This window comes from Oxyura jamaicensis, chromosome 2, assembly GCF_011077185.1.
Source record: "Oxyura jamaicensis isolate SHBP4307 breed ruddy duck chromosome 2, BPBGC_Ojam_1.0, whole genome shotgun sequence".
NCBI classification, from domain to species: Eukaryota; Metazoa; Chordata; class Aves; order Anseriformes; family Anatidae; genus Oxyura; species Oxyura jamaicensis.
Genome location: NC_048894.1, coordinates 111691464 through 111717341, shown reverse-complemented (window position 1 = coordinate 111717341; position 25878 = coordinate 111691464). Strand labels below are relative to the sequence as shown.

The 25878-nt window shown below is 40.3% G+C and overlaps 1 protein-coding gene across 4 annotated transcripts in view; it reads left to right on the top strand.

Moving 5' to 3' along the window:
• The first annotated feature begins 2161 nt into the window (after nt 1-2161).
• The window catches only part of CHST9 (carbohydrate sulfotransferase 9), a 93839-nt gene continuing 70122 nt past the window's right edge, over nt 2162-25878 (top strand). Inside the window, exons 1-2 of one of the 4 annotated variants that reach the window (XM_035318839.1) lie at nt 2162-2344; nt 9366-9580. In XM_035318839.1, coding sequence (XP_035174730.1) covers nt 9481-9580 — 100 coding nt within the window. In that variant the 5' untranslated portion in view covers nt 2162-2344; nt 9366-9480. Of the gene's footprint in view, nt 2345-9365; nt 9581-25878 lie in introns of those variants that run through there. The other 3 variants (XM_035318842.1, XM_035318847.1, XM_035318849.1) reach the window with 3 other exon arrangements.

Sequence of the window (25878 nt, the reverse complement as noted above, 5' to 3'; positions counted from 1 at the left end):
CCTAATTCAGGGTCTAATTTCACCTGCATGTTGAATTTTTAATCTTGTAAAGGTTCTTAAATACATAGTTGGAATATGTCCTCTGCACTGGAAGAACCTGTAGTGGAACAAGTATTATATAAACTAAAAGTACTTCATTTTTATTGAATTGTAAAATGAGACTTGGATTTATCCCAAAGTAGTTAATTTATTCCTTTAACTGAGCAAAAAAAAAAAAAAATCAAGACATCTGATCTTTTCAGTGTTATATATAACTTTAATCAGTTGATGGGTACAGCCTGTGAGTAGATCAATCTGAAGAAATACGCTTGCAGCATGTACTTATTGAGTGAAATTAAATCTACAACACTCCTAAGGTTAATCTGTATACCCTTATTAGAAGCTTCAATGACCTTCATTACAATTTTCAGAGCGTAATACCTCGGGAAACTAAAATTCAGGAGGCATGTTGTTTTTCTCTAAAATCTCACTGGCCATGAGTGACTAACAGGTATAGAATTTAAAAGTGAGAATGCATTTTTTTTGTTAGGGCAGATGGTTATCGTAGCACTGTACACCTGTCAGGTTGCCTAAAAGGGGAAACATGCTCAACTCTTGTGAAATTTCAAAAAAATGGCAAAATGGCATGCTATTAAACCAATTTCCATCCCTCCTCCCCCTCTGTTTATTTATACCAGGGAACCAGACAAGCCACAGGTATGGCAGTGCAAGGGACTGCCTTTACTTACCAGAACTTCAAAAGTGGATCCATGGCTAGCTTTAAAGGTTAAGGAGGAAACATCTTTGCTCTCTGGATTTGCTCTGAGCTGCTAGCCTCTATAATGAACTGTGACTAGGGAAGTCCTTAAGTGAGATAAGAGATAAAATTTACAGTACTGTGGGTGAGGCAATACGTATTCACACAACTCAGACTAAGCAGGAGCAGGCTGGCTTAGTGTCTGAATTGGAAACCCATAAGGAACAACACTGTGCACAGGTCTTGGCTGCCTTTGGTTGCTTCAGACCCTGAAGCACTTTTCTGTGAACATGTGTTATCCCCAAGGTCTAAGCTCTGGTTGGGGTAATTACACTCTGCTTAGTTAACCCCCACTGGAAATCAGAGCAGCACACAGCTCTTTATTACCAGCTCTGAACCACTGTCTTGAGCTGGTTAGTGATGTTCATCTTCACGTCAAAGTTGGTCGTGCTTGGCTGATTGGAGAAGTGATCCCTGTGTACTAGCTGTAACAGTACATCTGACGGTTTGATAGCTTTTAAGATAAAAGATGTTGTGTAAAAATGTGAAGATATATTACTGTTATACCAAGAAAGGGCTTATGCTGTAAGTGAGCAATGGGTCAGTAATGAAGAGAGTATTTGAAAAGCAAATGCTGGAGTAATTCTAGGAACATGCAATAAAGTGAAATGCCTAAAAGGGAGAGAGCTGTATAAAAGTGGCTTGAGAACAGCTCTGGAAAATCAGAGCTCCTCTGTGTTTACCCCATTACAAGCAGGAACTAGAGCATGTCCTTGAAAAAAAAACATAAGTGAAGCAACGTGCCTGTTAAAGAGAGACAGTATCATTTGTCTACACGGCTGGACTATTGTCACAGTAAGCTGATAATGTTTGCAAAGCACATATGAAGTGTTAATAAACACTAGTTACATATTTTTTATCTATCACAGTGTCTCCCACAGATGACAAAGTTTTTACTTTGGAATACTACCTGTTCAGTAGCTAACTCCAGCTATGACTTGCCTCTACCTGGCAGCTTAGACACGTTTATTTGCTGGCTTTGGGAGAGCCTACCTCTGGATATTAACAGCAAACAAAACCTGTTAGCAAAGCGCTTAATCTCAGGGGCGTTCTGAGGCAGGAACGGCGAGAAGCTCTTCGTTTAATGACACAGGTTTTGCAGACACAGGCGGGGGAGGGGGCAAGCGGATGAGCAAACACCGCATTTGTCTGCCCCCGCAGAGATTCACCGCCCAAGGCACCAGGGTTCACCCCTTCAGGCGAGGGCCCCGCCTCAGCCTTCCCATCCCCAAAGTTTTCCGGTGAAAGTTTGTGTCTCCCCGCCGCTATGGGAACGCCTACCCGTCCGCAGCGGCAGGAGCACAGCGTGCCGAACCGGGCAGGTAAAGGGGTTGGCGCGGGGGCGGTCGAGCCGGGCGGGGCGCGTCGGGGCGGGGCGCGGCGGCGGCCTCCGCCCCGGTCGGCGGGGCGGGTGGGCTTGTTTGGGGGTTTGCCTCCTGACCTGCAAGCCGCTTGTTTCCGAGCGCGGCGCCTCGCTGCCGCCCAGCCCTGGGGTGCTGGGTGTTTTACTAGCGGGTTAGAGGCAGCAGACGGATCGCGGCCGCCTCGGTATGTTTTCACCCTGGGGGGTGGGGGTGGCCCGGGGCGAGAGCTTGCTTCGTCTGCTCTGGGTCTACCGGGGCGCCTTGTCTTTCCGGGGCTACCTTGGTGGTAAGGGGCTCCCATTCACGGGACCGGCCGCCAAGGGATGGCTCCCTACGGAGAGGGAGGGTTGCGGGTTGTTGTAGGAGCCCGGCGCGTCCCCCAGAAGTTCAGTGGAAACCTATTACTCCCCTGCCGCGGTACTGTGCGAGGGAGCGCTCCGCAAAAGAAACAACTTTTCTGCTGACTACTCTTCTTCCCTTCCCCCCTTCGTAATAATCACACAAGAGAAATCGAGAATTCGGGGCATATCTATTAAATTATAATAATAAATAAAATAGTAGTATTGTCTGTGCGTTCTCAAGTAGCAACATGAGCGATTAGGGCAGGCAGACTGCAAGACTGGTGTGCTGATAACACTTTGTTTCACTGCAGTCAATAAACAAGGTCTTTTAATTACATGAAGAGGAAAAAAAAAAAAAGACTGTTGAAGTCAATTTTTATCTTTTTTTAACTCCCCAAGAGGGAAGATGGGGGGGGGAGTCCATCTCCAGCCTGGCTAGAAGATTCAGAACCATAAAGTTGCTGTCTTGCAAGCTCTGTTTCTGTCTAACTTTCCGTAATCCAAGTGACTTTCACAGGACTGCTTGAGGAATTCAAGCTGCCCTTCAGGCAGGTGAGAGCTAAGCATGCCGAACACGTCTTTGTGTGCTCAGGTACAGTAGGTGTAGTCTTGACTGGGAGCTATTATGGAAAATGATAAAGCCTTTTTTCTTTTTGAAGGGAGATATCCTGGTCTGCAGAACAAAACCATTGGTATTGGATGTTTTGATAAACTGGTAAAGTTCTAAACCAGTAATTTTCACTAATGCTGGAGTGTTTTTGTTCTCTTTAAGCAAGCAAAACTTTTAATGAAGCTGATACGTTAACACACATACTTATGCGTAGGACAGCTCTGCATTTATCTGCTGGTACACGAACACAGCTTTTGTTTCTTGTGTAAAGTAAAATTATTAAAACTGCAGCCTTATGTTAGCTGCAAGCTAATTAACTGGACCGTTACTGTGTGGGTTGAACTAATATAGTCTGAAGTTCAAGAGGATTTAAGGTTGACAGGTAGGACCAGGTAAGTGTCCATATTTCTGCATGATCTCAGAAGTAATGCAGGTACTATGGACTGGTTTCAGTCACCTGATATGAATCTTATGGAAGTGTTTAATGGCATCAGGAACCAATACATGCTCTGTTAGTAAAATAAGTCTTGTTTTTATATATTACTTCGTTAAGAGTTTTTTCTTTGGAAAAATATTGACAGGGTAATAAGAAACTGGCTTTAATATATTAAAGTGACCAAATTGGAAGCAGAACATATTTACTTGTGCCGCATTATTCATTTTGTATAACATATTGTATGCTATAAAGTACATTAATAACAAAACATAGTTGCTTTAACATCGTTGAGGTTTGCTATGTAACAAGGGAGAGTGAAGTAGAAAAATGCTAAATATGTGCAACTTGACTGGTGGGAAGTTGCTCTAGTGATGTTGATGTTTGGAATTTCCTGATTCTTCTTGAAACCTTAATTTTAAGACTTTTTTTTTTTTTCTGAAGCAGCTTTATTGTTTCAGGATTTTCAGTGAGTGAGGGAAGGATGCTTACTTTAAGCAGTTTTATTCTTTTCAAAGAAGTTTGTACATATCTTCATACAGAAGATTTCATTTTATATAAATATATATATTTCAGATACATATTTCATGCAGCAGATTTCATTATTTTTTCTCACAGAACTCTAACAAAATTCTCTTAACCTGATTTGCAAGGATGGTAAGTAGTAATCTGTTATTGCCAGTGGTAAAAGTTGTGCAGGCCAGATGGTGTCTTCAGTTACACTTGGACATAGCCTTCTTATAAGTGGCTCTGAGGTTGAGGAGTTGCTGAGATATGGAGGCAGGGCTGATGCATCAGTGGCCTGACTGTTACATCACAAAGGGAGACACTGGTTATCTCCCTTTGAGCCACCAGGTACTGATACACTGGCTGTCACGAGGTGGAGAAAAGAGCAAATATTGTATTGTATATTCCTAGCAACCACTGGGATAAACCAGAACTAAGAGTAGCACTGCCTGATATGAGGAACTATGCAAGCATTGTTAAGAGCTAGGGCTGTGCCTCATGTTGTTGTGAAGCCAGAAACTTGAGGTGTGGGGAGTGGAAAGGTGATCCTGGATGATACGCGTGAAGTAGGACACAAGCTAACAGATGAGAAGTGAGGGAGGAGGGGGAGTAGTGAAGTGAGAAGATACCCTTGTGTCCTTTTGCTGACTGTGCTGAAAGTAGCCTGGGCTGGTGTCCAGCAGGACATTCCTTGGTGCAAAATTATCCTGCCATGATACTCCTGTGGAGGCATCAGGAAATGCGTTGCTTCTTGGGAGCAAAAAGAAAAGAAGGAAGAAAAAAATGTGTGTGGGCTGTGAAGGGTTGCAGTAGCTTAGTGTGCTTTTTCTCATTTTCCTTTTATTAACTCAGGTGTGTCTACGGAGATGCTGAGTGAGTGGGAATTTGTGGTAACCCACAGTAATATGAATGCTTGGACCATTATAAGGAGCATCTATTTATTCACTGCTGGCTAACCACTAATCATGATCATCCTTTTTCAGGTGAAGGAAAAAGGATGGAGGGGAATTAAAAAGAGGAATGTTATATTGCCTCAAACTACTTAGAAACCCTTCTGTCTTTGATTTTAGAACTACGCGGTGGCAAGGGAAATAGTCTCAAGGAAATATTAAGTTAGCCAAATGTACTGCAACCAAGAGCCACTGGTTTTGTGTGGTCTGGAATAACAGGAAGCTAGGAACGATATTTGAGTGCTAGAGATGCATCTCCTCAGCTGCAGGTGTATTTGCTTGCTAGGTAGAGAAGGGTGGATGAGGTACAGAAATAAAGAAGCGTGCCAAAAGCAAGAGATGAACTCCTCCTCATTTTGGGGTTGCTGTGCTTTTGCATTTGCTTGTGTTGGCCCTGTGCAGGAATTTGCACCTTTGAACAGAACCCAAAACGTGAAAGGGAAAAATGCAGGGGTTTTACATTAGTGGAATGTGGATTCCTGAAACTTTTAAATTTGACAATGGAATTAAGCAATTTAGCCTCAGAAGTGAGTATCTATAAACTTGTCAAGTTTCTAATTTTTGCTGCAAAAAGCTTTATGTTGCCAACTAAAGCATGTACTGTTTTTGTCTGCTGTTCTAACTCTTTCCATGCATGATAGGAACAGTATGTAGCAGTCTCTCTCAAAAAGTTGAAAGGACTTGAAATCTTAGGGTGCGAGCATCCATAAGATGTTAGCTTTGCAAGCTTGACTTGGGGTCCATACTTCTAAAGAGATGAGGAGAGGTTAAGCTAAAGAAAAACTTGATTTCAGCATAGCTGAGAGAGTCATTGCAGTTAAGCTGTATTAGTTTTCCTGAAGTAACCATCCTATCCAGCATGTCAAACTATTTGCCCAGTAGAGCAATCTTGACCAAGACTGAGGGCAAAGAAAGATCTACATCTTAACTGGGATGCTCGGCTTCCACGTGGATAGGGCTGATCTCCTCTGAAATTACTTAGGTTGAAAGTAATTGATTGTTTGCTCTTCCCTCACAGCCACAAAGGAGCATTCATCTTGATTAAAGAATATTTGCAGATATTTCCACTTTGCCAGGATGCTGGGAGTGTTTACCATGACTGTTGCTTTTTAATGCTGAAAGAGCAAATTTGTCAGCGTTGTGTGGCCATTTTTCAAGTTCTAGTAGAAGACTCTTAGATTCAGACTTTTGTAATGCGGCTATCATTTTTTTCATATGTGGGTTACAAATCACTGTATTAAATAAATTAAACTACTTATTCAAGCTGAAATGCCTTTAAAAATATTATGAGGTAGCAGAATAGGTTCACATTCCGGGTAGGTTTGATCTATTTAGAGTCTAACCAATGCTGAAGTAAGTATTCTTATTTAAAACTAATCTTAAAATGTAGCCAATGCATAAATGAGTTTAATATAAATTAAATTAAACTAATTGCAAGAAACATGAAAACTTGATACAAAGATAAATGTAATGACTGAATGTGGAGTAGGATGTTTTTTCTTCCTGGTGTTCTTTTGTAGTTTTAAAAAATATTAAAACACTTTTTTTTTTAAAAAAAAAAAAACCTTCTATCCCCTCAAAACTGAAGCTATCCTAGTAGAAAAACCTCTATTTTTCATATTAACAGATCAAATTGCTTGCTACTGCTCCTGATTTTTACTGTACCTCCAAAAGATGATACTGCAGGGCTTGCAGGTGGTGCTGCCTGCAGTCATGATGGTGCTTGGGCAAAGTCAGCTGTATATCCCATGCCAGCACATGTCACAGATGTATATAATGGGTGGTACTGCTAACAGAAAAACTGTAAGCACCTGTGTAGGGCTGAAGTTTGGTTAAACCAGTGCTTTCCCACTTCATTTGTCAGTAAAGTTCCCGTTCCATTGCTTTGTGGAACAGTTTTTAGCTGGATCAACTTTCTGAATGTTTCTGTGTGGATGTGTAAGCCCTGGTGCTGGCAGAAGGGGCAGGGCAGTCAGGGTTGATGAGAGTGAGTGGCTGGCAGGAGCTGCAGTGCCAACCTACGCATGTTGGGAATGTTTATGGAGCTGTGTGAGATGCTGAAAGCAAACTATTGTCCACATGGCCTGAGAAAGCATTTGTTGCATGCCCAAGAACGCCAGCGTTCAGAATAGAGCTGAAAATTCAGGTGCAAATCACATGTAGTCAGAGATGAAGACAGAAGTGACAAAATCACAAAAGTGGACTTGTTTGGAATTATGCCAGTATTCACTATGGGTGTTTGGGTCACCTAGTTTTTACTGTAAGAGAGAAAGCTTTGGCTCCCAAACAGCTTTCCCAAAACAAACTCATCCATTTTCTAGTACCTGCAATTTAATTTTTCTTTCAAACCTGCATGTCTTACTTACCTGGTCTTTTTGACTAATCCAGATGTTGTCAATGTTCGGTTACATGAACAACGTAGCTTTTTGTCTCGGGAAAAACAGAAAGGATTTGAATTTCTTGGTCCTTTACTGCCTCACCAGCAGAATGCTTTCTGAAGACATGCAAGCAGTGTACTTGCTACAGGACTAAAGTCAGGTGCAAAGACTGGGAACAAAGACCTGAGTAAACCTTTTAGCCTAGATAAGGAAGATTGCAAGTCTGAGAATTCTGAGGTTATTGCAGGAAGAGTTTCAGGTGGTAACAGCCAAGGAAGAGCTGGCTGGAAGAAGGAACCTCCACCCTTGCAAAAGGTATTTTACAGAGAATTCCCCAAGCATTTTCCTTGCTTTTGCCCAAGTTTCCCTGCTCCCTTCAAGTTCTGTACAGGAGGAGGAGGAGCAAGAGTATAGGAGGAGGTTCTTCACCAAGAGGGTGGTTGCGCATAGGAACAGGCTCCCCAGTGAAGTAGTCACTTCACTGAGCCTGTCTGAATTTAAGAAGAGATTGGGCTGCACACTTAGTCACGTGGTCTAAACTTTTGGGTGGACCTGTGTGGTGCCAAGAATTGGACTTGATGATCCTTATGGGTCCCTTCCAACTCAGGATATTCTATGATTCTATAGTAAGAGCAAACAAGTACATGTATGTAATGTGTAGGAAATCGTATCTCTGCAGAAGGAAAGCAGAAAGAACTGTATGGAATAAAGCACCTGTTCACCTGCTTACAGTGCTCAAGGTTCAAACCAGATACTTCATTACCCATAAAAAAAAAAAAAGAGGACTTCATACAGAGCATTTATTCTTAATGTGTAGGTATCTATCTACAGTAAAATCACATTAAAAAGTGATAAATTTTTGTAGCTCAGCTTTACACTGTCTGCAGGCTAGTTCATGCTTCACAAAAAAATGTGTAATTTTAGTGGCAGAGGTGGAAAAAAAGTTCTGTCAAGTTTCAGATGCTTCTTTGTTGGTCTTGAAATCTTTTGTCTCTTAGAAAACATAGTTACTCCGTTCATTCAGCAGCTATTTTTAATGGGATTCTCTGCTAAGCCTTAATTGCTGAATTTCTAAAAATACACATAAAGGTATGACAGTGCTGAGTTATTTAGAAATACAAACTTTTCTTGTGGAACTCACCATACTCGTACATTTAAGAGTAACTGTTAAGCATCTGCGTTTTAGTTTTATGTTTACTTGAATGCATGCGTACTTCTTTTAATGTATTTCTCTTTCAAATATTTTTTCAATATGCTATCTTAATTTAAAAGCTTGATTTTTTCATTGTGTTCTTTGTTGTAGTTTACCAGACACTTCTATCAGATATTTACAGGAGTGTCCAATTGTGTTGAATTTCAGTGGTGCCTCTTGATGTGCAGGCTAGCTTTAACAGCTACTCTTCAGCTTCTAGTAAATTGCTTTCAAACCAAATGTGTCCTGATTTAGGTTAACAAGTTGGCCTTTTTATGCTCTGCAGTGTCTTCTATATGCTGTTATAAACTGAGTTTTATGATCTGTTTATGTCAGATGTAGGGTGTTAACTAAATTACTTCCTTCTAGGCCCTCTGCTCTTCAAGATAGTAGTCATTTTGGCAAGATCATGTTTCCGATGAAGTTAGTGGGAAGAATCAGGTTCTTGACAAGTCTTTCCCATGTCACAACATAGCTGGGTAAAATGCTGATCAACTAATTCCCTAAGCATCTCATGTGGGGGCATTAACCTCTCTCCATTATGGCAGTGGGTGATGTCCAGTAGTGTGGGGGTGGACTGGTATCTGTAGCCACTTCAAGAGATTTGCTTAATTCCTGTCCAGAGGATTTGCTTAAGTCCTGTGTTGACATCATCAAGATTGTCAACAGAAATCTCAGCATGGGAAGTAATAGCATGTAAGAGCTACAGCTTGCATGCAATACACTGTTTACAGAGTCTTTGGTGGAGAATAAGAATGTAACATAAGAACTAGCTGCATCTGTTATTATTCCAGGTCAGTCTCGGGGGAAAAAGTTCACATACTGAAGAAGATGCAGGTACACTGAAGACTTCATAGAAGTGAGCCATGCATTCTTCTGAAAGCTGAGAAGTAGCCCTCTGATAGGGTCATGAACCTAAGACAAGTCTTTGTGTCGCTACTGATGTTTGGAGTAGCTGGTCTACTCCTCTTCATGTATCTGCAAGCCTGGATTGAAGGGCAGCATACAGGTACAGTAGGTTTTTGGTTTTCTTATGTGTGTGTGTGTTTTTTTTTTTTTGGCTGCATTTTTTTCTCCTGGTTAAAGTAATTGCATCCATGGCTTGAAAAATGATTGACAGACTTGTTTTAATAGCTATACTTCATACATGCATTAAGAAATAACTTGAATCTCTTGGAAAGATGACCCCAGGTGCCTAATTGTGCTATCAACTTAGTCTGCAAAAATAAGTGTTGCAAAAACATACTGTGCCCAAGCAAGTCCACTTCTGAAATAATTCTAGATGCTGACTTTTTTTCCTGTGCTTTTTAAATCATTTTATGTTATGTGGCAAAACAATTTTTGAAGAATTGTTGTAATGTCTTGTAGACAAAAGTGGGCTTCTAGGTAGCAACACTCATACAGAATCATTCTAACCCAGTCTCGTGGTTTTGTTGCTGTTAAAGATGCAATCCCATGATTGCTTCCCTGGGGAAGCCTGTTCCAGTGCCCAACCACCCTCTTGGTGAAGAACTTTTTCCTAACAACCAGCCTGACCCTCCCCTCTTGCAGCTTCATACTGTTCCCTCATGTTCTGTTGCTGTCACCACAGACCAGAGATCATAGAATCATTGAGGTTGGAGAAGACCTCCAAGAGCACCTTGTCCAACTGTCCCTCTACCACCAATATCACCAACTAGGCCATGTCCAGCCTTTCATTAAACACCCCCAGGGAGGGTGACTCCACCACCTCCCTGGGCAACCCATTCCAATGCCTGACAACTCTTCTTGAGAAGAAATGTCTCCTTATTTCCAACCTAAACCTCCTCTGCCACAACTTGAGTCCATTCCCTCTAGTCCTGTCGCTAGTTCTCTGTGAGAAGAGGCTAACCCCCAGCTCCCCCACACCTTCCTTTCAGGTAGTTGTAAAGAGCAATAACGTCTCCCCTGAGCCGCCTTCTCTCCAGACAAAACAGCCCCAGTTCCCTCAGCTGCTTCTCACAGGACTTGTGTTCCAGGCCCTTTACCAGCTTCGTAGCCCTTCTCTGGACATGCTTCAGGGCCTCAATGACTTTCTGGCAGTGAGGGACCCAAACTAAGCACAGTCCTCGAGGTGTGGCCTCACCAGAGCAGAGTACATGGAGATGATCACCTCCCTGGTTCTGCTGGCTACGCTATTCCTGATACAAGCCAGGGTACCATTGGTCTTCTTGGCCACCTGGGCATACTGCTGGATCATGTTCAGGTGAGCATCAATCAGCACCCCCAGATCCTTTTCCTCTGCACAGCTTTCTAGGCACTCTGCCCCAAGCCTGTAGCACTGCATGGGCTTGTTGTGACCAAAGTGCAGGACCCAGCACCAAGCCACGTTGACCCTCATCCCATTGGCCCCTGCCCAGGAACCCAACCTGTCCAGGTCCCTATGCAGGGCCTTCCCACCATCCAGCATATTGACATTCCCCCCCAACTTGGTGTAATCTGTGATCTTACTGAGGGTGCACTCAGTTTCCTCATCCAAATCATCAATAAAGACTTTAAAGAGGTTGGGCCCCAGTACCAACCCCTGGGAAACACCACTCATGACTGGTCACCAGCTGGATTTCACTCCATTCATCATTACTCTCTGGGTCCAGCCAATCTACCAGTTTTTATCTCAGCAAAGAGTGTACCTGTCTAAACCATGGGCTGCCAACTTCTCCAGAAAAATACTGTGGGACACTATGTCAAAGGCTTTGCTGAAGTCTAGGTAGATTACATTAATAGCCTTTCCCTCATCCACCAGGTGGGTCACCTGGTCTTAGAAGGAGATGAAGTTGGTCAGGCAGGACTTGCCTTTCATGAACCCATGCAGACTGGCCCTGGTCCCCTGGTTGTCTTGCATATGCTGTGTGATTTAATTCAATATGACTAGTTCTATCACCTTTCCTGGCACCAAGGTCAGGCTAACAGGCCTGTAGTTTCCCAGGTCCTCCTTATGACCCTTTTTTATAGATGGGCATCATGTTAGCAAGTCTCTAGTCATCTGGGACCTCTCTGTATGATCATGACTGCTGATAGATGATGGAAAGCAATCACATCTGCCAACTACCTCAGCACCCTTGGGTGGATTTCCATCTGGCCCTGTAGACCTGTGACAGTCCCAGTGGAGCAGCAGGTCTCTGTTTCCACCTGAACTGTGAGGGGCTTCCTCTGCTCCTCGTCCTAGATTTCCAGGTTGAGCCTGAGTACCCAGAGGATAAGTGGTCCTCCTAGTGAAGACAGATGTAAAGAAGGCATTAAGAATCCCAGCCTTTCCCGTATCCTTAGTAGTCATGTCCACCCCCTGCATCCAGTAAAGGATGGAGATCAGCATCTGTCCCTCGGCTCCCCTCATGAGGAAGCTGCAGTCTGCCTTGAGGCTTCCTCTCAGTCTCCTCTTTGGGCTGAACAGACCAAGAGACTTCAGCTGCTCCTCATATATCTTGCCCCCTAGACCCTTCATCATCTTAGTAGCGCTCCTTGAGATGCTCTCTAATAGTTTTATGTCCTTTTTATATCGTGGTGTCCAAAACTGCACACAGTACTTGAGGAGAGGCCATGCTGGCACAGATCAGAGCTGGACAGTCCCTTCCCTTGATGGCTAGCAAAGCCCTTTTGGCTTCCAGGGTACACTGCTGGCTCACAATCAACTTGATGTCAACCAGAATGCCTAGATCCCTTTCCACAGGACTGCTTTCCAGCCTCTCATCCCCCAGTCTGTACGTACAGTGAGGGTTGCCCTGTCCCAGGTGCAGAATCCAGAACTTGCTGTTGTTGAACTTCATACAGCAGTTCATGATTGCCCAGCCCTCTAATTTGACAAGATCTCTCTGCAAGGCCTCTCTACCCTGAAGGGAGTCGATAGCACCCCCCAATTTAGTGTGGTCTGCAAACTTAGTATACCTTCAAGTCCTGCATCCAAGTCATTTATGAAAACTCTGAAGAGAACTGGCACCAAAATGGATCCCTGTTGCAAGTAATAGTGTATTTACAATCTTATTAACAGAACTGTTAAAAGAGTTAAATTGACTGGCATTGGAAAGGTTCCCGTGTAATCAAGTGTTGACAGGAGGTTGTTGACAGAAACAGAGCTTGCAGTGGGAGACTGCCTTGAAAAATCTCTACTGTTGTTGGGTATGTTAAGGGCAGATATCCTTGCTTTCAAGGTAGTTCAGGAATGTAGATGATGACTGTAGATTATTGATTTATTTACTTGCTGACATTCTTTACATTCCTTGCATCTTTTGTCCTGTAATTAACCTTTCCTTCCATGCAGTGCTCCTTGTTACCATTTCTCACTGTTCCCTTTCTTCCCTCCCTTTCTCTCTCCATTTTTATTTTGTATGTATGTACTATTAAAAAGTGAAAAACAAAGGGAAAATTAGAAGATAGCATGTTCTTTTAGGCAATCAGATGCTTTCTTTGGGGGGTTCTCTTTGATGTATTGCCATAATCTTCATCAGGAGAGAGGTTTTCCTTGTATACATACATCATTTCCATGTGAAAATATTTCCATATCCAAATAGAGACTATCAGAGAATAACAGAAGGGGTTAGTGAGCTTAAAATGTGACTTCAGTTTTGAGTGCCCTTTTATCTCACTGGACTGCTTTTGACAGCACTTCAGCAGGATTCAGAAAATGAATTTTGGCACTCTTGGCAGTGGTTAGGTCATACACATCAGAAAGAGCACAGAGAAAAATCATTCTTTGGTGTCTGCTCTTGCATGCTTGTTTTCCAATTTAAAATGTAGAGAGCCATTCTTTTTTATTTCAAACACCTGTATCTCCTCTAAACATTCTGCAGCTCAATTCTCTCATGATTTTTCTCCCCCTTTCCTGGATGTTGCTTTAAGAGTTTCTGTGAAGTAAAGCATATTTACAATATACCTTAGTTTGTGGGCACTCTCCTTTTCTGCTGCACTTTTCATATTGCCATGTGTTGTACACTGTAGTTTTTTTGAGGATGAGCTTTGTCTGGAGAGTCCCAAATTTACAAGCATCTTTATACGGATTTTGTGTCCTCTTCTATGAGTTGCTAGTTGCAGAGCTGAAAGACAGTTTTAATCTGCAAGTGGCTGATGTGTGATTGGAGGTTCTATTAAGAAATGGAAAGTTCTTCTTGTGCTCCTCAACTGCCATGCCACAAGACTGTAGACACAAGTGTTTGTTGTAATCATAACTATTTTTATCTTCCATGCTCAAGACCAATAACAATTATGTTTGCATTTGGTTGTTAAAGCATAGAAAGCTGGCTACCTTTGAGTTTAGGAACGTATGAGCTTTGCACCAGTGAGTTGCTGTTGCTTACTACTCATTCCTATGAATGTCTGACTTTATAAATCAAAATCATTGGAATAGATGCTGATTTTAATTGATTGCATTAATAATGTTCATACTTATTTCTCAGGTTCTCCTAGTTGTGGTGTGAGTAATTCGCAGTCAGATACAGATTTTGTAGGGAATCAGAAAATTGTATAGTAATATACTGTTCCTCATTAATGTTCTTGCTATTGTATTAATCAATTTGCTTTCACACTCACAATTTGTGTTACTACCTTTTGTCTATCTAGCTGTTCATAATTGTTCACACTGGACCTAGTGCCACTACTGTTTTATAGTTTAACTTCTTTCTCTCCTTTTGTCCATCTTCTTTCTATTTGCTGATCTCATCTCTAAAACCTCTGCTATGATTTGATTGCACTTTTTGTCTTATATCCTTCTAGGTCTGGTCTTCTCTAAGCATGTGTGTTTTGTTTTATTTTGTTTTTTCCTGATTTACTTCTGCAGACTTCCCTCATCACTCACTTTTACCCAGCCCATGCATCATCCATCTTGTCCACCTACTTCAGATGTATCTGTAGGCTTGGCAGTTGAGGGTGGCTCAGCACAGCCATGTCTTCTGCTCCATCCTACTGTGCTTGGACTCTTCAGGTTAATTCTGGTCACAGTCACCATCTCTACCCGTTAAAAAAAAAATACGTATCTTGCATTTGTAGATGCCTAAGAAGCACTTTTAGTTATATGGTGGTCATTTCTGATGGCTTTTTTACAGAGAACTGAGAGAACTGGTGAGTTCCTTGATTTGGTACTGTGCATGGAGTGTATAAAGACAGGATGATATAACCTTACATGGATGTTGCAGAGTTCTTTTGATGAGCATCTTCAGTTCACCTCAATGGAGCAAATAGGGAACAGACTCCTCAAAAGTGGTTTGAGACATGACTGTGAACACATACAGACCTTATTTGGTTGAAAACTTCACTGACATCAACACTGATAACATACATTTATGTTCTGCCTACAGCATATATGTAAATATATTCATTTATATATATTCAAATATAAAAATGAAATTGGTATGAATTCAATTAAATCTTACAGCTTTACTAGACAGTTTCCCATACTGTCTTACATTGTTCACTGAGAGCATTAAACACTGTAGCATTGATGAAAAAGCAATTGCCATTTATTGCATGTTTAATAATTTCCAGCAGTATTAATCTCATACAGGGGGGGCAAATCTATGGGTCTTCCAGGGTTGATACTGAGTTTTATATCATGAATCACTTGAATTAGGGTTTGTGAGTGTGCAGAGCACACTTGCATTTTTAACCCTTCTGAGTTAGAGATTTGAATTAGTCTTTTAAGTTAGGCATTCACATGTACTTCAGAACTTTTTTGGGCAGCTGATGTGATTTGCCATGGCTGATTACTACAAAATATTCACAAAAATGTTCAGCAATTAGACCTGTGTGCTGTGTTTTGTGGTTTTCTTTTTTCCTCCTTTTAGTAAATTTCATGTAATTAATTGTTGTGGAGTGTGCATATTAACTCTATGATTACCAGGAACTACTTCAGTGTTTCATGAAGTGCAGTATAAATGATAATTCATCTGAAAAAGGCAGCATTGCCCCTATTGTCCCATAGATTTCTAGTTCCCGAGTGTGGGAAAATCTGTCTCTTCTTTTTCCCAGCAGCTGTGTTTCACCTTAGGGATAGTAGTTTTCCTGTGCATGGTTTCTGCTCCCTTTGCAGGGTGCAAGTGTGGTTGTTTTTCTTTTGATTTTGCTCAGAATCTTTGCAGCACTCCGTGGGTGCCCATCAGCTTTCTGCAGCCTGTGTGCTTTACTCATGCAAGAAAGTTTTGTACTTTGAGTACTGAGTAGTTTCATGGACACCCCATTCCCATTCCTTAGGCCACATTTTTCATTTCTGTGAAGAATCTGAAAAAAAAGTTCACTCAAATTGTCCTTAACAATCCAATTTTAAGAAACATTTGACATTCCATAAAGCAACATGAGCTTTCTCAGTTAAGTCTGCTGTTGGTTGCTATCCAAGCTGTATCTGCATTATTTGGCATAAGAGGATGGGCTTTCTTCCCTGCTTTTCTTGACTTCGTAATCCACGTGATATCTTGGGTCATTTGGTTAACTCGGTGAGATACTCTGAGTCCATTGAGCTTCTTCCTTATCTTGACACTAAAAGTAGCAAATGAATGCGTGCAACATATGGTTATATTTAGTCTTTGCTGTTTGTGTATATAGATATATTTAAATTTAAACCTTGCCTAAATGGAGCAACGTTGATGTGGCTTACAGGATAGTTCATATGTAATGAATTGCAGAGGCAACTGGAAGTCATAGTTTTGCCAGAGGGTCCTCAGTAAATGCAATATACTAAAATGGTTGTAAATGAAAGAAAAGGACCCTGATCAATAACAGATATTAATCAAGAGTAATCTAGTTGTTTGAGCAACTGAAATATTTCTATTACAGAAGTCATGGGTAGTTTGCCTGAGGCTTGCTAACAGTTGAAGAATGCCACCAGTATGGGAAAGCAATTCTTCCTGGTTTACAATGCCTAACTATCAGTGAGGCTGTTCTAATAAGGCTGGGTGTGTTCAGGCTTTACTGTTCTCATCAGAATATAGGGTCTTCTCTTTGTGTTTCACCTCCCCTCCCTCCCCATCATTATTGTCTTGAAGCACAAAAGAAAGATGCTTCTTGGTGAGTGGTTTTATTGTTCTTGAAGTCCCAGAAATACAAAATTTTAGTAGGTGAATTTTCACTGTGTAGCCTAACAGTTGTCATTGTTCCCCACCTTCTTAAATGGGTTTAAGCTATATAGAGAAAACAACTCTCTTTTGTGGGGGAACTGATACTTCGTCATGCCATTGTGATCTAAATATACAAGTAAAAGCTAAATATCAGAAATCATGGTTTTCAGAGTTAGTGATTATGACATCTCACCCTATCTTCAGCAGCAGCAAAACAGAGAAGTTTTAAGAAAAAGAAATTAAAATTTAACATTGCAGCATATGACATTTAAGACCGTGTTTATCTTTTTGTGAGGATGTTCATCCTAAATCTGGCTGTTTAATATCTCTAAGCCTTGTGGGTCATTTTACTTTTATCATTCCTATAGCTAAGTACCATCTAGTTTTGTACATCACACTTCTTTAAAAGAAATCCCTGCTGTGATTTTTTTTTTTTCTTGAGGGTGTTGTGGAAGAACATTTTTGAACTGGTGGTAAGTTTTAATCCTCTAGTATTTAGCTTTCCTGTTTCAGTGGCATGAAAGAAATCAAATAGGATGAGTTTTTTGGGCCTCCTCTCAGCTGTATGTTCAGTAACACGGTTGAGCAGAAGCTGATGACGTTTTACTTACTGTGTATAAGCTTTTGACAACCCACCTAGCCCACAGAAGTCTACTTCTAACGTGTGGCTAGTATCTTAATTGTACTGAGGACACCTTGAAGTATTCTTTCTTGACTGTTCTCAAGCACTTGTATGTTGAGAGCTTTGTGTAATCATCTTCTGTTTGTAGGTATGTAATTTAACTCACTTCAGAACTTGTGCTGTAACTATTGCTGAGAGGGGCTTGGGGGGTTTGAGATTGGAATGCAGATAAAGTAGGGTGTCCCCTTTCATAGGAAGGCTGAATATCTCAATATATGCATATTGGATCTGAAAAATGTAGGTGGTCTTCACACTGTTTTCCAGTTATTCAAATCCTTGGAACAGAATAACTAGATGTGGTTTTTCATGGAGTCCTTAGCAATCATTCTTTTTGTTACACAACTGTGCTGTTTTTTCTTTTTTACACATTATTCAATTTCTGTGTAGTTGTCTAACAGATTTTCTGTCATTGACTGAGTTTTTCAGTTGTTGTCCGCAGTTGTGGCTGTTTATAGTAACTTTCATTTCCAGAAAGCCCTTTTCTTAAAACCTGATTATTCAGGAAATGAAGCATTGAAGTCTTGTCTCTTCAGTGCACTGATTGTATGATGCAATACAATTCAAGATACACTTGTAACCTTACAAATCAAGAACGCTGGAGAGAGAATTTTTACCTGGCAAATCATAATTTAGAAAAAAAAAAAAAAAGTAGTAAAAGTTTGAGAGAATTTTTTCCGTTCCTGACCTTTCTGTTTTTCTGAAGTGTGCTGCACACTTTCATAATAGTAAGTGGTTGCCATCAGCACATTTAAGACTCCTTATCTCTGTCTGATGTTGAACAGCTTTGATTTGTCTCTTGATTACAAACAGCCCTGCTAGAGCATGTGATGTGGTCTCTGTAAAATTGCAAGGGAAACCTTTGGTTTCTTAACAAAGTAAAATTAGAAATTCTGATTTTTTTAAGTGTGTGTAAAATTGTAAATATTCATTAATTAAGGGGACTGCAAAATATGCTGTATTTAAAGTGTTACCCTGTATATAGATGAAGCTGTTCTCAGGTACTTATCAGCTTCACTTGATGGGGAGTACAATGTCAGGCACATCCATTTCGTCTGGACTTTGACTGGTTTGGTCCCAGTTTAGTGAAGATGTGCAGCAGCATCCTGTACTGCCTGGAAAGCCTTTGCTCACAGCAAGTGGCAACAGTATTTTGCAGCTTGGAAAATATTATCTGTTACAGGATGTCTTTAGGAACTCCCACTCCTTCCAGTCCCACTCATACACAGCAAAAACAATTGTTCCTTACCACACACACTCTGAGCCTCCCTCCCCATGGTAACAAAGACCAAGCATGTCATTGACCTCTAGCAAACCTGTGTGATACCTGCTAGCAAATACAATTGTCCCTTGCTGCTTTGTTGTTTCAGATGATTTTGTGTTGATATTGACTGTAAAGCTTTCCATCAAATGATCCTGAAATTCACAGTGCACAGCTCTAGCAAAATCTGAATTGGCAGTTTTCTCTTAATCCTCCAGCTTCCTATAAGCCCACTTAGCACCATCTGCAAGGGACAATGACAGGACAGCTATCAACTTTTCTGAGGGATGGTAGGGATCTTGGAAGTTTGTGAGATCAATAAGGATGCTAAGCAAAGTATGTTCAAGATTTCACATCTATTTAATTTTCCTGTTTAAAGGTCTGTAATACTTTCAAGAGAAAAAAGCCAGGACAGGTGGTCAAAGGTAGACATTTCCAAGCTTATAGTGAAAAGTGATGAAGAGACAAATGATTTAAATTTAAATAATTTAAATGTACTGTGTCACACTCTTTTGCTCTTATTTATTTATTTGTTTATTTATTTTGGCTCAGGGATGCTGCAGCTTTTAGAAGCTTATATCTATGACATGGGGTATGGCGTCGATGGAGGCTATGGTTGTATAGAGTTTAGTTTGTGTGCACAAAACCTGCAGTGTGCTCAGTAAACAGGGTGGTGGGGTGGAGAGGAGACAGAGCACCAAAAACCTACCGTCCTCCATTCCCTGTTAAAAGTGCACTTGCTTATATGGATAGGTATGACTTTGTGCCCCATCTGTTGATGATGTTTCCTCTAATGGCACACAAGGTGAGATTCACCCCTCCAGGAAGATCTCAGCTCTGACCTGTCTTGTTCCAGCAAGTGTTGTCATTCCGTGCCCAGACATTGCCCACAAAAGGTATGAACCAGTGAGGTTGATTCTTCTGACTTTCCCTGGACCAGTTGGATGTAAGTGGTGACAGGTTCAGATCTTTCAGCAAGCTTAAGAAAAATCCAGTAAGGTGTCTGGACTTCTCGTAGATGCTGGATTAAACATTCCATCAATGTTCTTTTTCCTTTCAAGGTTGTCTGTAGTAGGACAACGACAACTGTGTCATTTGCTTGTGGTGTGTCCTGTACCTCCCATCCCCCCAGACTAACAGCCAAACATTGCTTCAACAGGCTCTGCAGACTGATCTGTTTTCTTCTCTTTACCCAGTCCTCCTTTGGTGTCCTATGGTTGTATAACTGAACTTGGCCATCAAAGGTGATTCTGAAGTTTGTTCTAGGAATTTTGTCTTTACATTGTGTGCTTGATAACAAAAATAAAATATTTTCTCTTTCTGCCTTAGTAATAATTGTTTTATTTTTTATGTATATATGTCCAAGAAATTCACAGGCTTAGGAAATTTCTTCATGAGAAATTGAGATACTTGTCTCCTGGCAAAGGCATTCATTGCCCTAGAATGTAATGGCCTTATAGCCACAAAATTTGACATGTACCTCAGGGGACTGCTTCTGCATGTCATGGACACTGGAAAATATGCAGAAACGTATCTAAAGATCAGCAGCCTAAGGTTAACAATAATATGAATAAATATTAAATTTTACTGTGAGCAAATGGCAGGTGAAAGAAGAGGAGGTGTTAAATGATTTTATACTTAATGTGATCGGAAGGGATCAGGTCATTTCAGTACGCATTACAATCTAGCAAGAAAAGAACTTGTCCTGCTCTAAATGTGTAAGATGAAGAAACGGTTAAGGGTTTATAATACTTTCCACTGTAGATGTATTATAATCTCAGTGCTTAGAAACAGCTCAAGTGAACTGTGATTATCTGGAGTCATGCAGCTGTGCCCTAGGTTTGTGCATGTTGCCTCTTGGTAAATTTGCAATAGAAAAGATTGTTGGGGGTTCTTGCTTTTGGTTATGATCAGCCAGAGAAGTGGGGAGTGTAAGCTCTGTTAGCTGTGGCTGGAAACACTCATTTGTATTAAGTAGAAACAGGGAAATATCAGTGCCTGATATATCACCGTTAATTCACAAAATACGTATGTTAAGGAAAGAAAATTCATTTAATAGGAAGTAATACATACAGTAAGCAGTGTGCACAAAGACAGTTTTATCTTTGAATATAGTTGTATTTGATATTCTTGTTTAAACTTTTAAAAGGAGCAGACAGACATGCAGTTGTTCCTGAATGTTTATTCTGTTGCCAAAACCTCATAGTTTCTCTATCACTTCCATCATCCTCGCTCTCACACAGCTGCTGATTGTTCCCAAATACATTTGTGTTTGAGCTGGCAAGACTTCATGTGAACAACATTTTCTTGGGTAAGGATAGGAATCTTGTCTCTCCTGGTACAGAGACCTGCTTGCTGTGGCATACGAATGGTGTTTTCTCTGCATAGCTGTGAGTCATGGTGCAATTCCCACCATCCTGGCTCACTTGGGAAGCCGGCTGTTCTTGGCAGCCTTTCAGTAAGGCTGAAAATAGAGAGGGGTGTTCACGATGCAAGCTGTGTGGGAGGGTCAGCTACTCCGCTGGAAGGAGCACAACATCAGGTCCAGTCTCTTGAAGGGTACATAGAGTTAGCTGAGTGAGAAACGGTTGTTGTTGATGGGCATTGGCTGGAGAAAGGCCACCCTCTTTGTAGAGGGCTTTGGAGGCAGAAGAGTAAGAAAAAATGTAGCTCTTTTGTTAAAGGATGGCTACTGGGTGGAAGAAAGTAAAAGCTCCCACCACTAATATCCTTGAGCCCTGTTTCTTACCAAATTTATTCTTCTCAATCTTGACCTCACAATGGCAGCAGCTGAAGGAGAAGCTTTACAGAAGTGGAGTCAATAGAATTTCAGTTTTCTTGCTACACTAATAGAAACCAAATTATTTCCTTATTCCTGAAAAAAAACCTCTTAGTCACCAAACAGTGCAGGGTAAACTGTGTTGCAAAAATATTACTGTAGTCTCAATACCTACTGCAGTCTACTAGAGTACACTTTTGAAATGAAGCATGGTAAGGTACATGAAGGAAGTGCACATTGTTGCATTATTTTTGTTTTTGTTTGTCTCTTTCTTGCTATCCCTCCAGATGCATTGATGTATTATTGTATGCCTTGTCCACTACTGAGATCTAATGGTTTACAAACTGTTGACACTTGTCATAGCACTTGAATTACGTGTAAAATGTAATCTGTTACTTTAATGAATTATGTACATAATATGTTTAAGTGTAATTGTTTTAAGATGATTCTGCAATTGTGGTCAAAAATTATGGTACATTTTCCAGGAAGCTCTGCTGCTCTGTTCCTGATGTAGGGCCAGAGAACCAAGACCTTCCATGAACTTCTACTTGATTTATTAGCCACTTAGGCACGCTTAAGCTGAGTAGTTCTGCAAAACAGTTATTAACGAAAGCAACAGAAACTTGTTTTCCTCAGAAACTAAACTTTGAATAGGAGTATAAGATCCTCAGGATCTTATACCTCAGGATCCTCAGGATCTTATAACCGTCTGTGCCTCCTACCAGTCCCCTAAGAGTATGAAAAATGCTGACACTGGGAAAGAAAGAAATCTGTATCATGTTCTCAGGTGGAAGGGAAGGAAACAGGGCAGAATGGTTGGGAGAGAGACTGGAATTTACTTGTGTGCTTCCTTTATTTTTTTTTACTGTTGCTGTGGGAGCTGCTGAATTATTGATGCAATAATAAAGTCCATTTGATATGAATAGAGTCCTAATTACTAAAGGAATTACTTGTAGGAGCAAAATCATTAGGGTGAGAGTTGGCTGCCTGCCCCCTGATTAACTGATATCCAGTGAAGCAACAAAATGTAAAACAGATGTTTTTGTATGAGAATTTTGATGTTTTCTTTTCTCTCTTTGATCTCATGTCAGAGTTTTGCTTACTTGAGAGTGGTGGCAGAGAGGAGATCATAAATGTCTCAAAACAAAAAGCCAAGGCCAACAAAAAATGTTCTTGCCCCTGACTTTCACATTAGTTTCATTACAGAAGAGAGGGGGTAAGGGCCCCAAAGTGTATGTGAAATATAAGAAATAATGAGGACAATATGATTTAAATTTTTGATTTTTAATTTATTTTGCTCTTACAGATTTTCTGTTCTAATTTTGCTCTTCAGTGTGCCTATTTTGAAGATAAACAGGCAGATGAGACTGGGTTTATGTCGTCTGAGGTAGCTGCAGTGAAGTATAAATACTTCATGGTTTATTTAACCTTTGAGCTGAAATTTCCTTTCTGGTAGAACTAATCTGCAAATAGCTGAGGTGCACTACCTCTTAAGTTATGATTGATCATGCGGTATAATGAAACTATATTGGCATCAGGTTTAGGACTGATGTACATATAAATATAGCACAGATAAAGTTGCGAGATGCTGTGACTGATGGGTGGGTTTGAGGTACTCCAGGCAAGTGGAGTCAGCCTTGTCTCTCCGGATACCAAACTACACATACTGTGTGGTTGGCATTAATGTGTTGTAAATGAAACTTAATTTGGATCACAGTTAGGAATCAATTTAAGCAAAAACTATTTTGTAATGACCATATTGCAAATAGTTGCCTTTCTTGAAAGCTAGTGGTTTATCTTGGTATTTTAAGTGGGGTAATCCTCATAGGCCAGTAGCCGCATAAGACATTCATGTTAATTACTGGGGCAGTCATCTGTTTATTTTGGAAACCTTTGCTATCCTTTTAGTATTCTTTTGTTCTTGAAGACCAAGTATTTTCTCTGGGTACTTCTACTGCCAGAATATCTAACTCCAGAGCTGATAGCACAGCACTTTCACTCTGACCTCTTCTCCTCTGTTTTCTTTCAAGAACAATCTTTGACTCCCTATCTTCTGCTGTCATTGAATGCCCCAAGAAGGAAGAATAAAAAAACTACAAGGACCAAAGATCCAAGAAAGGATCAAAAAGACTAGTTCATCCTGTTCAATAAGTTATTTTAATTTGACATTCGCTAACAAGTGTGTTTTGATACTTTTTACTGTCCATGGTAAATGGGAAAAACAGGAATACGGGAATTGGGAAAAAAAAATAGGAATATACAATTGGAAAAAGATTCCAAAAATGGCAGTGAAAAGTGCCAATGATAGGAAATGAAGGTAAGCCAGATACAAAAGTTGATTTATTCTAAATTCTGTTGCGACTTTTATCATAAGAGATATGCTAAACTTGTTTTAAACCATTACATACTTATTGTACATGTTAATGTTTTTCATGATCATATATTAATTTGGATTAACTATTTCTTGGCATTTCCTATCACTATTTTTGGCCTTGATTATGTTCTTTCTCATGCATCAGTCATTGTTGAATTCTCTATTATTAAATCATACTTCAGTGACTTCATTAAAAAAGGCTGTCATCACACAGGTAGTCATAATGAGGAGTGGGAAATGCAGAATTAATATTGCAGGTGCCTTATGAATAACCTGGTCAAAACTGTATGTGCCTTGAGAAAACTTCTCATATTGCAGTTTTTTTCAGCTTTTTCCTGCCTTCCAAATACCTAGAAGAAACTAATGCGGTGGCAGTTTATGAAGGTATACAGTGTAGGAGTATAATATTTTTTATGGTGAGAACTAATGTCTTTCTCACGTTAAGATCACGCTGTGCCAAAACGGTCTGTGCTTCAGAGAATGGTGCTACTTATTAAATTGTGCTGCTTATACTGATCATTTGTATGATCAGTAAAATCACCAAAGAAATTTTCGGTAAAAGCAATGCTGAAGTTCGACCAATATAAAAGTGCTAAAGTGTCTGCTCCTGCAAAGTCCCTAGCTTGTATTCTAAACAGTGTTTTTTATTTGGCTTTTGTTTTCTTCTGATTTGATAATACATGTGTACTGAATGTTTGTGGCATGGAACTGATGCTGTGGGATAGTTATATTGCTATGTAACAAGTCATATTTTGCTATATTGCTATATTCATATATTTGCTAGCACATATTGCTAGTCACATAGCAATACTAGCACATATTGCCAGTCACATATTACTATATATCAGTCACATTTTGTCCTTAAATAAATAGCAGTAAAACAGCAAATAAACATGTTTGTATTTAATATAATGCTAAATACTCTATGGAATCGGAAATGTTCGCTTGAAACTGCACCATCAATGAATGTTTTCCAGCTATTAATAAAATATTTGTTGCGAGGGATGGAGGCCTAATCTGATACTGAAACATCTAATAGAAGCTAACAGTAAGGATTTATGTGTGGAGGCACTGCCTCGTAATGGTACTGTGAGCTGGGGAAAGAGGAATGCTGAAAGGGAGGGAAGGCAGGGCCTGGAAAGGTAAAATAGGTTTGGTGGTGTGTCACTCAGTCCTTGGGGAGAAATACCTGAGATTGACAAACTAGGCAGGTCAAAGACAAGCAAAAAAGCCCAAATCTGATTCCCATAAATTTTATTTTCATAACAGGACAGTTTAATCAAGGGGCTCATAAGTAATCTTTTTAATGAGGAATGTTTGTGGGCCACCATAACTTGGATTTAAAATATTGTACAGTTATGAATACCAGAGATACTGGTACTATACATTTAGGCTGCTGCAAACCTGAAAGCACTAAGTTTTAAACAGAAATGTTACTTGAGCTAAGCATAGAGTGGCAGATAGCAAGGTGATCATCCTCCACCATGTCAGGCAAACCAAGTCATCTGTAACTTCAAGTACCTCAAGCAGAGACATGATAAAACCAATTTTATTTGGCAGATAGGAAAAAAAACTAAACTAGCTGAGGCCCAAAGGTCTGTCTAGCTTAGTGTATGGTCTCTGCTACAGTGCCTAAAGTAGACTATATAAATAAGGCATGTTTATAATGATAATTCAGAAAATTTTATTTGTCCTTTCTGATTTATTACTTGAAGACTTCCTGGATTGGAGACGTATTAAGTAGCCCAGGATTATTCTTTCCTTCATGAATTTGTACAGTGCTGTCTTGACTGATGCCTTTCCCCTGTGATTCCTGTGCTGAGAAGTGCCCAGCTTGAATGTGTTGGGAATTCTTAGTAGCGTTTTTAATATGATGCCGATTAATCCTATGGAAATATTTACCAGAGCATGATATCATTGGATTACTAAAAGATTTTCCACCCAGTATGAATGTGGTTTACTAATCTTAAAATGTTAAAGTGACTCACGGGTGACTGGCTCAGCAAAACATCCTGGCTACTTTTTTACTTCCTTGCTAATTTTCAATGTTTTTCTCTGGCAGAAGCAGTGAGTCAGGAATGGTTGGCTGTATCACATTGGATTTGTACCTATCAAAGAATTAACAAGAATTTGTAGAACGTTGTTCTCTATTTTAAGGGA